This window comes from Myotis brandtii, unplaced genomic scaffold (assembly GCF_000412655.1).
Source record: "Myotis brandtii unplaced genomic scaffold, ASM41265v1 scaffold953, whole genome shotgun sequence".
NCBI classification, from domain to species: Eukaryota; Metazoa; Chordata; class Mammalia; order Chiroptera; family Vespertilionidae; genus Myotis; species Myotis brandtii.
The window spans coordinates 63,044-77,614 of NW_005371933.1; the positions used below are offsets into that span (position 1 = coordinate 63,044).

Genomic DNA, 14,571 nt, shown 5'->3' on the forward strand with positions numbered 1-14,571 from the left:
GGAGAATTTGGTGGCATGGTGTCCTCGATCTTGAGAAATAGATGGAAGTGGAAAGAGGTTGGAGTTGGGGTCCTCTGCCGATTCTGCCCACACTGGCTAGGTGACCCCGAGAATGACTTCCAGAGCTCCCCTCTGGCCTGGCCTCCTGACCTGTAAACAAAGGAGCTGGGCTGGAGACCACGAAGGTGGGTCTAGATGTAGAAATCTGGGGTCTGGCTTGTGATGTGAGAATAAGTTCTCAAATAGAGTAGAGAAAACGGGTATTTAAGGAAACCCTGTAATGCATTCTGTGAAGAACAATTATTTCATAATGCAACTATTCGTTTCAGTTTCTGTTTTATAATTTCTGATCTTGTTTATTTGCATTTCTGTTTTTAAAATATGTTTTTATTGATTTCTAGAGAGAGGAAGGGAAAGGGGGAGAGAGAAACATCCATGGGTTGCCTCCTGTACATCTCCTGCTAGGGATTGAGCCCACAATCCTGCGTGTGCCCCAACCAGGAATCAAACCTGCGACCTCTCCTTGCATGGGATGATGCTCAACCAACTGAGCCACACCGACCAGGGCTATTTGCATTTCTTAACAGTGAGGAAGAATAATTATTTTATAATGCAAAGAATCATTCCAATTTACATGTTTTATAATTTCTGATCCTGTTTATTTGCTTTTCTTAAACACCTACATCGATTATAATACCTATCTTTTTTGCATTCTTTTCATTATACCTTCTGTTTTAAAAATAAAATCCAGTCCCTACCACAGCATCTCCTCTGTGCACTAATCAAGGCAGAGAATAGCATTTTGTGGGTGAGGCCTGAAAGCTGCAGTTGCCCAGACTAAATGTTTACTGCTTCCTTGAGAGTGCCCGAGGACATAAAGTTTTTATGGCACAATTATCGCAGGCACCGAGGAAATAAAAGCATCAGGCTATATTTCATATCCATACCCTCTTCCATTTGATGAGTGGTCTGGTATGGACATTTCTTAGTTGTTTCTGTTTCGGGTGCTTTTAGGCAATGCACGGCTATGGAAATTAGTGGCCAAAGGCCCAGGCAGTGAAAAACATTAGACCAGACCTAACAAAAAGGATAGGTAAAAGCCAAGAAGTCGTTTAGGAATAAAAATCCTAGGACATTAAAGTTCAAAAGCACCTTGAAGGTCCACCTGGGACAAAGTCCTGCTGGAAGTGGGTGCCTGTCTGCCAGTGGGTGTCCCACCTGTCCTAGGGCAACGATTTTCAACCTCTTCCATCTCATGGCACATCCAAACCAATTACTAAAATTCTGAGGCACATGGAAAAATAAATTCTATGTTTTGCTGATCTTACAAAAAACAAAGGTTGTCATTTTTTTTTATTTGACAATCTAAGAGAAAAGAGGCCAGTGCCCCTGACTAAGTCAGGTACTGCGTGTTTTAACAATTCTTGTGGCACACCAGTCGAAAAATTACTGCTCTAGGGCAACACCTAGGATTTCATGAGACAGGTATTTTGACAGCTATCTATTTACTGGAAAGTTCTTCTGCATCCTGACCTGAAATCTGCCTTCCTGACACCCACCCGTTAGGCCCACTTCTGCCCTCAGTGTGAAACCACTTGAGATTATTATGCGACTGCTCATCCTTGGAATGTTATAGCCTAAATGGCAACTTTATCTCCCCCTTCTTAAACACTTTTCACGAAGGATGAGGTCTGTTAGCCTATCATGGATATAATAAAGTTCATTTGAATCCTTGTTTAAAAACTTAGACCTGGCATAAGATGTTTCGTTTTATGTAACAGCAGACTCTCTGGCTGCAGTGGAATACAACTCTTAACTGGCCTCCATTTAACCCACTTGTTGGATTAGCCGATGTCCTCTGGTGCCCTGAGAAACATCCTGGCTAATGCTCACGGCGGGTAGAATGCTCATGGCCAGTCGGCGGTTCTTGGGGGGGGGTGGTCTACTTTACTTCTGATCTTACATGTTGACCAGTATGTTGACCAAGTCTCAGCTACATTTATTCTCAAACATTGTGTGCCAGTGTGTTGATTACTGTAGTTCCATAATCAAATAGTATATAAACCAATAAAATACAAATGTGAGTAGAAGAGTTGTTTCTAGAACACGTTAAAGTTTTAGAAAGACTACAGTTTGTTCAGTTAAAAGAATGCTATCAAATGGGTATGGATAAGACAACTGCAAAAAAAAAACTGAGAAAAACCGCAACAATCCAGAGGAATGTTCCACTCATTTACTTCTGCAAAGGTTTTTGCATTCTTACTCCCTTTAATGTTGGCAGTGGAGATAATGCATCATAGATATGGCTCAAGCAAGACAAGCCAGGCAGAACTCTTAACAGTGAACTTCTACTCAAAGCCAGACCTTGGCCCTTCCTCAAAGATTGGTGAGTGAATCTACATTTACATGCTTTAAGTTGAATTTTAAGTATTTAAAATATGTCTTCTCCTTTTTATGATTTTCAGCTTTAATCAACGTTTTCAAACAACTGATCAATTATTGGCTCTGAAGTCAGGGAGAAGGTTCCCACTAGAGTTTATAGCTGACCTGTCTCTCGGGACACTTAAAAGTCCATATAATCAAGTTTTCCAAGATCTATACAAATTGAGGTCTGGTAGAAGTCAGAGATACCAGGAACTATAGAAATTAGTAAGACTCACCAGTTACTGTTTAGTTAGATTATATTGATATAAACCAATGAAACAACTGGGTATGTAGAGGATTTAGCAGAAGCCAGAGAACTATGGGGGAAAATATACAAGAAACCCATAAATAAAAGCGTTAGATATAATGTTAAGGTAAAAGTATGTATTCATTGGCAGACAAGCTTTATTAAGCTGCGTATTCAAAATAATGTTCTTTGAAAAAGCAGGAGAAGAACTTTCCAGAAAGGGAGTTTATCAACGAGAGAGAAAAGAGAATCAGGGAGGGAAAAGGCAAAGGGACTTAGTTACAGAAAAACAAAAAACAGGTGAGGAACAAGGCTTACAAAAATAATCATGTAAAGTTTTAGGAAGTAGTTGTCAGTAAACTAGTCCGGTTCACCAAAAATGGTTCTGACGGACAATGACCCCATTGTTACAACTCTAAAAAAACATGAGCAAGCTTTAGGATCCCAGACAGATAATCTAACTGAAGCTATGTGAACTGAATGAACCATTTCTTGACATTACTAAAACATCCTAGCAAGAAAAAATATTTGCAGTTAAAAGGTGCACCATTTCAGAAGAGCTCATCAAAGGATGAGAAATAGACATCCCTTAAGGGTTTGCATTATAGCTTACTACTTGATGACTTTACTTTATATAGTACTTTGCCATTGATGAAGGGCTACTACATATATACTTTTTTAAAAAAATTACCGAAACCCTCTGAGGTAAATACAACCTTCCTATTTCACAGGTAAGAAAATCAGAACTCACAGATGTTGAATGACAAGCCCAAGCTCACACAGCTGGAAAGTTGTTAGCAGACCAGAGCCCCGGCCATTCCAATTTACAGTCTTACAAAGAGTTTGGAAAATAAATGGAAAAAGTAAACGTTTCATTAATTCCAACAATCGTTTTATGTATTCTACCCCCTTCCCTCCCTCCACAGACTGTGATCACTGGAATATCTTATTTTTTTCCTTCGCATTGTATCACATGCATTTATCATGACCACCTGATCTTCATATAGTTCATTTAATGACCATACAAATATTATGACATGCGAATTATTTCAGTCAAAATAATACAACGGGTGAGGTGTTACTCCATAAAACCAAAGATCAATAAGAAGAAGTTACTTAATCCATCCCGTTATTGGCCAACCAGGTTTTTGATGCTTTGTTTGTGTTTGTTTTTTGCTATTAAGATGATGTGTTGTAGTCTCTGAATGGAGAGCAGCCCCTCCCTCCAGAAACACTCTATTCCCCTTCGCAATGCCCGTGTATTACTGTCTGCTCATTTAAATCTGCACTCCCCACTTCCTGTAGTTAATCCCTGAGAAATCAAGCGTGTGTGGATGAAAACATGTACTTTTAGATTTTCCTCCTTACTACTTGCAAAGACAATTATTTTACCCAGAACACGTGCACCCTGTGATGGAACAGTGAGAGCTTTCTTAGAAACGTGGATAAAATCAACTGAGACTGAGCAAGAAAGCAAAGTGGTCTGCGTGTCATTTTAGCCGGCTCTCAAAGGACCACTCAGTCTTTTGCTTTTCTTAAAACACAACCAAGCTATGGCGACATGGCACAAACTACAAGGGCGATCTGGAAGTTGATGAATTTATCTGGAAAAGCATCATTTCTCCATTGCAATGCGTGCCATTGACGACAGCCCAGATGAAATCTTAAATGAATGCAAACACAGCCGCTCTCTAGGCCAAATTCTGGGAAAATACCTCAAGAATTCCAAGTGGAAATCTTTGTAGATCCTGAAAGGCTTATATGTTGCTCCTCATTTAGAGAAATGTCAAGATACACGTCTCCGAGGACCGGGAGAGAAGGGTTATACAACACAATGAGATGATGCTTGTGAGACCCCAAGCGATGGCTCTCTGAGTTTTAAGCAATTCCCAGTAAATGCTCTCATCACTTTGGACCCCGCACCCTAAGTCATGGCACCTCTGGGTTGGAAAGCACAGGAGGGACCACCTAGTCCTCACCCGCCTCCTAAATCCACTGATAAGGCGGGCTGGGAAGAGCACAGAAGCTTCCAGGGACAGCGTGTGCCAGAACATTTGGTTATTTCTTACCTCACTGCAGAGTGTTTGGCCCAAACCAATGCACGTACCGATCCCAGAGAGGAGCCCTGCCCCCCTCCACAGGGGCCCCGTGACTTACCCCCGGGGGCCCGGGAGCGGCACTGCCCGGTCATGGGGCTGTACTCCTGGGTTTCGTCCGCGCACACACACAGGAAGGAGCCTTCCACGTTTTCACAAAAGGCTTCGCCACACACGCCACTGAGCAGTTCACACTCGTTCACATCTGGAAAAGGGAGCACAGACCAAGTCAGACGGGGGCCTCACTCCTTTGCTTGACCAGCTGTGCCGAGGCTGGTGGCACTGGCTGAGAACCAGGACCCCCAGCGAGCAGTCGAGCCCTGCTGCCCCTCAAGGTAGGGCTGTGCATTTGGTTTGTATGAAAGAGCCATGAAAATGCAAAGCGAAGTTTCCAAATTCCAATTCTGGCTCTAAGGAACATCCCAGAACTGTGCTGCAAGCATCCTACGCACCTTTGATGCTTTAGTTTTCGCCTCCCTAACTTACTGACATAACGAGGTCTTACATAACCCACACTCTTCCTCTCAGTCCCTAATTCAAGGAAAATCACCATCACTGGCACTTTGAAAACCATACACCCCTTTAAATTCATTTTTAAGAAATGGCTTTAAATCCACTTAAACGTCTGAAAATCATTTCCTAGCAGCCAAGACATCCATCATTTAACAACCAGCAGTCAGGCTGTGTAAAGACCCCGTAAGTATTCACTGGGTCCCATGAATCACTCACATACAACAAACTGGTTCGATGACTCCTCACTGGTTTCGCCCTGCCTTTGAAAATCCTGTGGGTGTTCCACAGCCAAGGAATCTACTGGTGAGTGTGTCTGATTCAACGTTATGCAAGTGCACAGCCCAAAAGAAAGCCTAATGTGATGTTCGACCTGGCCCAATACTACCTCTCACCTTTACTCCTCCTAAGAAATGTTATGAATGAAGGCCCCATGCAGCAGAGCCCCTGGCTGACACCTGAAATGCTCATGCGCTTTACGCCTTCCCCCTGTGCAACAGCGGCTTGCAGGAGGACACTCTGAGGCCGCCTATACAAAGTTAAACATTTGAGCAATTCGCCAAACCCCTCAGAAAACAGATCCTGTTTTCACCTGCTCTGCTCAGTTAATTGAACACAAAGTTTATGTATCTTGACTTATTTGAATAATTACTCAGTTTTCCATTTCACTGCGTATATAAACAGATAAAAACCTAAACGAGCTGGGTTTCGCTTGTTAAAAGATACTGCAACATAAAGTAAAGCAACGAGTTAGTATATTTAATCAACCTAGACAGTCATAATTTAGACCAGAAGAACTGACTTTAGAAATATGCCAGTTCACATTGATTGGTTTTAGGTCAATGTCCAATGGAACTTTGGACTTTCCAACTGGTGCTATTTACAGGGCTCCCCCATCAGGCTGCATTCATTCAACCCCAAAATATTTTCTAGTTGACTTCTAGGGGCCTAGGCACTGGGGGGAAAAACCATGAGTCAGGTGGCCCAACTCCTGACTTCATGAAGCTTATAGTCAAGTCAGGGAAGTTAATCAGATAAGCAGATAGGCCGTGATAAGTGCCAAGCACAAACAGTACAGAGCGCTATGAAAGCACAAGACAGTGGGCCTTCGGTGCAGGGTGGGTAGGGAAATGGTTGGGAGGGAGCTCTATCTGAAGGATATAGAGGTGATAAGAGGGGGTGGAGGTGGGGGGAGGCAGTCAGGATCCTAGTAGAAGAAACAGCGTGGCCAACGGTTGGTATCAAGGCTGATTCACCCCTTACATCCTACAGAACACCAGTGTGGTGAGTTGCACATGATAGGTGCTCAGTTAATATTTTTGAAGGCATGCATACACAGACAAAAGGACACCTGCTGAGTTCCCTAAAATGATGAAAACGATTTCTTTACTAAGGGTGGCGTTTTGTGTGCCACAATGAAACATCGACACGGGCTCAGTGAATTCATCTGGCTGCCTAGAAATGAGGTTTGAGAGCTGTGTGAAGTCGGTGGCTTGAGATCCCAATAAGTGACAGTTAAACAATATTTACCGAGCACCCATGTCAGGCCAAACCGGTGGAGAGAGAAAGTTCTCAATCACATGGCGCTCACTGCCTTGGAGAAGGGGGCTGCTGGCAGCACACATGTGATTAAACTATTCCCCCCAAAAGGGTGTCAGTTCTGTAATAGAATTTGCTCAAGGTATTCTGGAAGCAGGAGGAGGGTCACAGCTCAGTTGGAGAGTGAGAGGTGGCACAGGATTGGTGTGTGGGAGGAGATGGCATCTCTCCTCTAGCTCTAGCTCCGGCAATGAGTGGAGTGAGTTCAGGCTCTGGGAAGGGGAATTTGGGAGGACATTCTCAACAGAGTGAGCAAACAACAGCCAAGGAACTGCACAGTCCCACGAGCAAGCGCAAGCAGTTTTACGTGGCTGGAGCGTAGAAGGTGAGGAGAGACAAGGTGAGGCTGAGAAGGTAAGTGGGGGTCAGGTCACATGACCTACTTAGTCACAATATTTGGTGAGTGTCAGATGACTTTCATCGCTGGCATTTCAGTGCAATGGAGACTAAAGCAGCAACTGGCAGTAGCGATGATGACAGTGTTACCTCAAAAGCAGTTATTAGTCAAGTGATTTTTTCATTAAATTTCCAAATGCCTAGGTTTTGTCTTCCCAGTTAGATCTGGATGGGACCTGAATGAATGCTTTCATTGCAAATTTGCCACAGAATGAACAGAGCTATTTTTCTTAATTAAGAAGAATCAAGAAAACACCTAGCTATCTGGGAAGTTTTTAATTGAAGAACCTTTCTTCTCTTTCCCATTGAATTGCTCTATGTTATAAATGTGCTTCATAATGAATTTGATTTAAAGAAACCACAGCTGGTCAGAAAATGAAATGCAACATCCCCTCTTCTCATGCGCATGTGCCGGGCCATGTCCTAGGACATCTGATGACATTCAAGATTCCTTCGCCGTCCATCAGAGGAGTGAAGAAATGCAGTTGCACATTCCAACGCATCGCTCCTGGGTGTCATTCCTGGAAACTGAAACTCCTGCCAACACCCCTCCTTACAGGCACTGCCTGAGGAGGTGCCCAGTGAAGACAGGCAAGCTCTGCCCCACACCAGACTCTGTTTCCGGTGCAGGAGGGGCTTGAGAGTTCTGCACACTCAGCTAAGAGCTTAAACAGATGTTCTCCCTACTACACGTCTCAATTCAAAGTTACATGTCTATACTTCTTAATGTCCCTAGCCATTTCAGAAGCCATAGGACCTTTTCGTACATCCCCACGTTGTGTGACAACATCCAATCGCGATGAAATTCTGTCTGGATTACCTTGCTGGTAGTCTCTCCTGTTGTTGATAGCTTTGGTTTCTTTTCCATGCGGAGATAGGAAGCGTGTTGGGGGGAAAAAAAGTCTAAAAACTCACCCACACACCCTTGCCCATCCTGCGGGGCCTGAAAGCCCTGATAACAGAGGCAGCGGAAGGAGCCGGCCGTATTGTCACAAAACCCGTGCCTGTCACAGACAGTGTTGTTTACACACTCATCAATATCTGCAAAAAAGACACAAAACACAGACTGACAAACACCAGGTAGGAATGGATACACAGGCGCTTCCACACACCCCGGTTAGTATGACATGATCATGGTTACACAGAGTGAACTTTAAAAACATTTTACACAGCAATAAAATGTTTTGATGGAAATGTCTTACTAGACAAAACACTGGGTTCTAGGAGAAAACATTTACTTTTTCTCAGGAAATGTTTTCAAACGGAAACAATGGCTACAATGGTCACACTCAGTTATTTTCTCAATGTTTTTAATTCTTTATTTTGAAGGAGAACTGTCTCTCTCTCTAAAGGGGACATATGGGAAGGTACTGCCACCTGTGTTGACTGTGGTAAATACTAAACCGTTCTATCTGCAGAGTTGGGGGCTGAAAGAAGCAGCTGCCTGCCTGGGCAATGGTTACTCAACTCCATGGATGACCTTGATCAAGTCTAGCCAGTATTCCCAAGAGAGGGGAGAGAAGAAGGAGGGGGGAGGAGAGGAGAGGAAGAAAGCAGAGGGGAAGAAAAGGAGAGAGAGGGGAAGTGGGGAGGAAGAGGGAAGAAGAGCAGGGAAGAGGGAGTGGGAAGGGACAGAGAATCTGATGAGTCCAGCGGTGTAGCCACTGAACTCATTGTAGCCACTCAAGGTCTTCAATGTTAATGCTGCTCCACCTGACCAGCCAGTGGCCAAACTTGTAAATCCATTTTGTTCTGTATAAACTTTGTGATAGGCAGTGGTCCCTGGCCTCTCCTTGCCCCCCATTAATAAAAATCTATACTAATAAAAGGGTAATATGCTAATTTGGGCGAACGTCTTCTGGATGTCCATCCAGACGTCCATCCGGACAAAGCCACAGTGGCTGCAAGGCCCGGGACTCACAGCAGCTGTGGGCTCAGGCAGCTGCAAAGCCCGGGGCTCACTGTAGCCACCGCAACTGGCAATGGCAGCAGCAGCAGGGTGATAGAGGCGGTGCCTTCCCCTGATCATCCTGGTCGCCTCCGCAGAGGGAGGCCAGACTGCGGCTTAGGCCCACTCCCCCTGGGGAATGGGCCTAAGCCATCAGTAGGACATCCCCTGAGGGCTCCCGGACTGTGAGAGGGGGCAGGCCAGGCTAAGGGACACCCCCCCTCCAGTGCATGAATTTTCATGCACCAGACCTCTAGTGTTCTCATAAAAGTGATGCCTTAATGACAAAGTCACAAAAGGACTGCTAGATATAGTTCTTCTTTATCTTCTTCTTAAGTTTCCCTGCCATTATTTCATTTCTGACCTCCTGTTTACTGTGCACTCCCTTCTGTCCTGTCCGCCTCTGGACCTCACAGTCCCAAAATACAGGTTTTGGGAGAAATAGTTAAAAAAATGCAATGACTGTATCCAAATCTGGTAGAAGGTAGTGTTTTTATGTTCAAATAATGAAACAAGAAAACAAATGATAAAGGAAATGATGGGCTAAATTGCACTTGACAGAATTTGGTTTTTGAGAGTTAATGTTAATAAAATTGAGCTTTTCTTGTTTTATTCTTTTTAAGCTGATTCCAAGAACTTTTCTAAGGAAAAATTCAGCGATTTTCTGCAGCTGTCTCACTTCCCTTCCTGATGTTCCAACACTGACACCATCACGTTCAGAGACTGTCTCACTTTTTGAATTGCAAAATATGAGTGACTGCATCAGAGTTTTCCTAATTTTCACAACTCAAAGAAGACTTTCAAGCCTGGGGCCTTTCTCCCAGCCCCACCCTTTTCCCTGGAGTCCAACCTACTCAGCATCTTCCACTATACACCCCCTCCCCCCCCATCCCCTTCCCTCACTGCCTTGGAAAAGCTTGACCATGATGTCACCCACTGTGCTTTTCCATTCTTTCTACCACTGTAATATGTCTACAAAAAAACCCCCACAAAACCCCACAAAACTGTCTACAATCGTTGCCTTTATTTCCTAATATAGCTTACCAGTAAATAAAATAATAGCAATGATACTAATATTAATAACAATAATATGGGTGTGTTTCTAGAATCACTGTGATGATTAAACAAAATAACACACATAAAATGTTACTTTTAGAACATTGCCTGGCATGTAGCATAGGAAGCATCCAGTACGTGTCAGCTGTTATTATTACTATTACTATTCCTCCTAATCCTTAATGACTTACTTCCTGACTCTATCTCTCAAAACCCCTCAGAAAAACCATCGACAGACCCATCATTAAATCCCATGATCATTTGCCAATCAGTCACCATCACCCTTGACCTCCACATCTGGTCAACACCCCCTCCTTTATAGAACTCTCTCTTTTCATAACCGGACAAACCATTGTTCTCATTCTACCTGTAACCATTATGGCTGGCCCTCACCTGGTACAGCCTGAATGAAGGTGGCGCCTGCCAGGGCTCAGGCCTCAGTCCTCCCCTCTCCACCCTTTCCGCACCTTCCCAACTGCAAAGACCAAGGTCCTCAGAATGAATCCCAATTCCTCCTCTCCAGCCAGGATCCTTCATATTCGAAGTCATCCATTTATCCATTTGATCTTCTGCTGTAATGTCAAACTTATCAAGTCTGAAACCTACTAAACTACACTGTCTTCCTCCTAAACTGTACTTCCTGACCTTAGTGAGAAATCTTTCATCTCTTAGCCTTCCATTTTTTTTTTGCCTCTATTAAACACAAAGAAGACACTCCATAGATTTGTTCTGATAGATTTTCAATGTCAGCATGAGGCTGGGATTACAGCTATTTACTGATCACAACCATGCGAGGAGTAACCGCATGTGTCATCAAATCACTTGACACAGGCCACTGCTAATTTTAGACTTTCTGGGATAGACATTTGTCAGGAGATTACACTACTCATCAAACTATAGGACATAAGGGCTGGAAAGAAACTCAGAAATGCTTCCATTACCACTTTTATACTGATTTCCCAGCCTTCCTCCAGGGTCAACCTCCATCCGTTAGAGACATTTATCTAATAACTGTTGGACATGTTCATAATAAATGAACTTATTACTACTCCCGCCTCACATCTCCTCCATTTCTCCTATATTCCCTTCAGTAAAAATCCAACCAGTCACGCAAACCAGAAACCTTAGTCACCCTTCTCTTCTCTTCCACCCCCACTCCTCCCATCATATCCTTTTATCTAACTTTCCTGATGCTCACACTAATTGTTGTTTTTTTTTTAATCTCCAGTCTTGCCTCCCTCCCTCTAATCTGTTCTCTACCGAACTGCAACCCTGTTGGTGACATCCTCTTGCTCAGAATGCTCAGTATCTCCTCTTGGCTGGAGAATACCAAGCATGCGCCTTCAGAGAGCACAGAGTGCCCTTCATCATCTGGCTCCTGGCTGCCAGTCTGGCCCCCGTTCTCAGCCAGCCTCCTTCCCAATAAATGCTCCATCCCCACCAGCATACTAGAGTTCTTTGAAGACCCCATGGTCTTCAATTTCTTGCTGACTTGGTGCACACTCCTTCCTCCACTAGAAACTCTCCCCCCTACCTGCTTTGCTCAAAGCTCCTCTGGCTTCTCAGGAGTCGATCCAGGGGCCACTTCTTCTGTGGCACCTTCCATAGCTCCTCTCATTGCAGATTTCAGGGCCCCTCCCCTCTGCTCCCAGAGCACGTTGTGCCATTGCTGTGCTTATCAGGGCTACTTTTCGGGGTGGGGAACCTCACCAGCACCTTATTTCCCTCCAAAAATGAGGTGATGGATGGCAAAGAAGAAGCAGTGCTAGAAACCTGGTGGCTTTACAGACAGATTTTTGAAATAAAATCTCTTGCTTTCCTTTTTATTAATTCCATGCCGTTACAGCAGACGGTGCTTTCTTGTTACTGATCGCCAGCTCAGGAACTGAGTGACCGACCTTAAGGTGAAGAAGTCCCGAGACAGTTATGAATTACTGGGCGTCTCGCAGTCTCAGACTTACTGTAACAGTGATTAACAAAGTTTAGATGAGCAATATTTTGGATTTGAGCGAATAGGAAAAAATAACTTGGAATGCCTGCTAGAGACTCACTCTTCAACAACTAATATTTTATAAAAATGATAGACTGTAACTCTCAGCAGTTTCATGTTTTCAACAAAGAGGTGAGGTAATCGCTTTAACAAGAAGACAACATTTGTTTCACTTCTCTGACTAATGATCTGTATTAAAAAAACACACGCTTTCATTAGATTTTTCTTTGATGTGAGCTCTCCCAGATATTTTTCCATTGTTAGTTCTGTCTATAAAGAGACTTAGAAGAACTGCTACAATTAATATTAATTCTATAAAAATAAAGCTAAATGTTAAGATTTATGATTATCTAAAAATAAAAGCCCTATCAAGATGCAGGTTTCAGAAATGGGCCAGTGGAAGCCATCTGTTTTGGCTGAAGTTGAATTTTGAACATGAAACTCAATTTTGAAAGATCCAGCTCGCACAGGCTGTCTTTTCACTCGATGAAGAGTGAGTCCATGACATTACCGATTTTGCTGAGGCATCTGCAAGAACCCCGCACGGTATTATCACCAGTCACACTGCCCACATGTGTGACGAAGACGTGATTATCCAGCTATCTCTCGGTTGGCAACCCAAATGAATTAGGCATACTGCTGCAAGAATTTCTGATTCCTCATGCAAGATTTTGCTACTAATACCTGACTGAACAAAGCAGATATAAATATTACTGCTTCAATGGAAATGAATTCAATAAAGAATTACACAGACCAAGGATAGTGGATCATTGATGTGAATTCTCCAATAACAACATTACATAAATGCCAGAAAGAAAAACAAAGCAGAGTCCTTCCTGGGCATCTGGAACGAGCAGGGGCTCATTTTTAAAGTAGCAGTGTTGTCAGTGACCTACAGGCCCACACTTTGAGACACTGACCTATTTGGTAGATCCATTTTTCTCATCCATATGCTTTTTATTTAGTATCTTTTCTCAGTGGGTGAAAAGTTTTCCAAAACCTATTACATTATTTTTAGATATATATGTTTTAATTAATTTTAAAGAGAAGAAAGGAGAGGGATAGAGAGATAAAAACACCTCCTGCACACCCCCTATTGGGGATAGAGCCCGCAACTTGGGCATGTGCCCTCACCCAGAACTGACACATAAGCTCCAGGTTCTTGGGTTGATACTCAACCATTGAGCCACACTGGCCACGGCAAAACCTGCTGATTGTTATCAGGGATTCTCCACAGAAAGCAGAACTCTAACCATTTTCCCTCACTTCTCAAATAAAGACTTAGGGCTAGACACTTGGTATCACCCTCTTGTTTACGTAAGGTGAACTATGAAAAAGGGCAAAAGTATGCAAAGGAGGCATGATTTTCTAAAAGGGACTGGGGTCAGGTAAACCTTACTCATCAAAAAATTACAACTGTGTTCAGAGACCTCAACAATGAAATCCAAAAATAAAACCTCAATAAAAACCTGCTGACTGTTATCAGAGATTCTCCACAGAGAGCAGAACTCTAATCATTTTCCCTCACTTCTCAAATAAAGACTTAGGGCTAGACACTTGGTATCACCCTCTTGCTTACATAAGGGGAACTATGAAAAAGGGCAAAAGTATGCAAAGGAGGCATGATTTTCTAAAAGGGACTGGGGTCAGGTAAACCTTACTCATCAAAAAATTACAACTGTGTTCAAAGACCTCCACAATGAAATCCACAACAAAACCTCAATAATTCCATTAGATTCTCTGAATTATGTACAGAGAAGTATGTGTATGGGGAGGAAGGAGTATTTGTGTACCTTTTGTTTTTTTCATTTAAATTATTTGGTTTTCCTTCTCTCAGTTGCATTCCTCAGTTTGTTTGTTTGTTTGTTTGTTTGTTTTAAGAAAAAGGAGCTTCTCTTTTGTACTTAGCATGTCCATATTTCTTGATTTTCTTTTTCTTATTCTGAGCAAGACATATATCTACCTGTTGGAGGAGGCAGCTCACTGCTGAGTCTCCTGTCTGCTTCCAGGGAACTCTAGAGAGGGGGGTGAAGTATGTGTATGGAGAGGAAGGAGTATTTGTGTACCTTTTGTTTTTTTCATTTAAATTATTTGGTTTTCCTTCTCTCAGTTGAATTCCTCAGTTTGTTTGTTTCAAGAAAAAGGAGCTTCTCTTTTGTACTTTGCATGTCCATCTTTCTTGATTTTCTTTTTCTTATTCTGAGCAAGACATATATCTACCTGTTGGAGGAAGCAGCTCACTGCTGAGTCTCCTGTCTGCTTCCAGGGAACTCTAGAGAGGGGGGTGACGGAACAGAGCCCCCTT

General features: G+C 43.1%; 1 protein-coding gene across 4 annotated transcripts in view; it reads right to left on the reverse strand.

The window, feature by feature from the left end:
- Positions 1 to 14,571, reverse strand: part of LTBP1 (latent transforming growth factor beta binding protein 1) — a 208,157-nt gene that overhangs the window by 37,682 nt on the left and 155,904 nt on the right. For 2 of the 4 annotated variants that reach the window (XM_014533212.1, XM_014533210.1), the window contains exons 21-22: positions 8,188 to 8,313; positions 4,829 to 4,972 (exon numbers count right to left, since the gene is read on the reverse strand). In XM_014533212.1, coding sequence (XP_014388698.1) covers positions 4,829 to 4,972; positions 8,188 to 8,313 — 270 coding nt within the window. The remainder of the gene's footprint in view (positions 1 to 4,828; positions 4,973 to 8,187; positions 8,314 to 14,571) is intronic. The other 2 variants (XM_014533213.1, XM_014533211.1) reach the window with 1 other exon arrangement.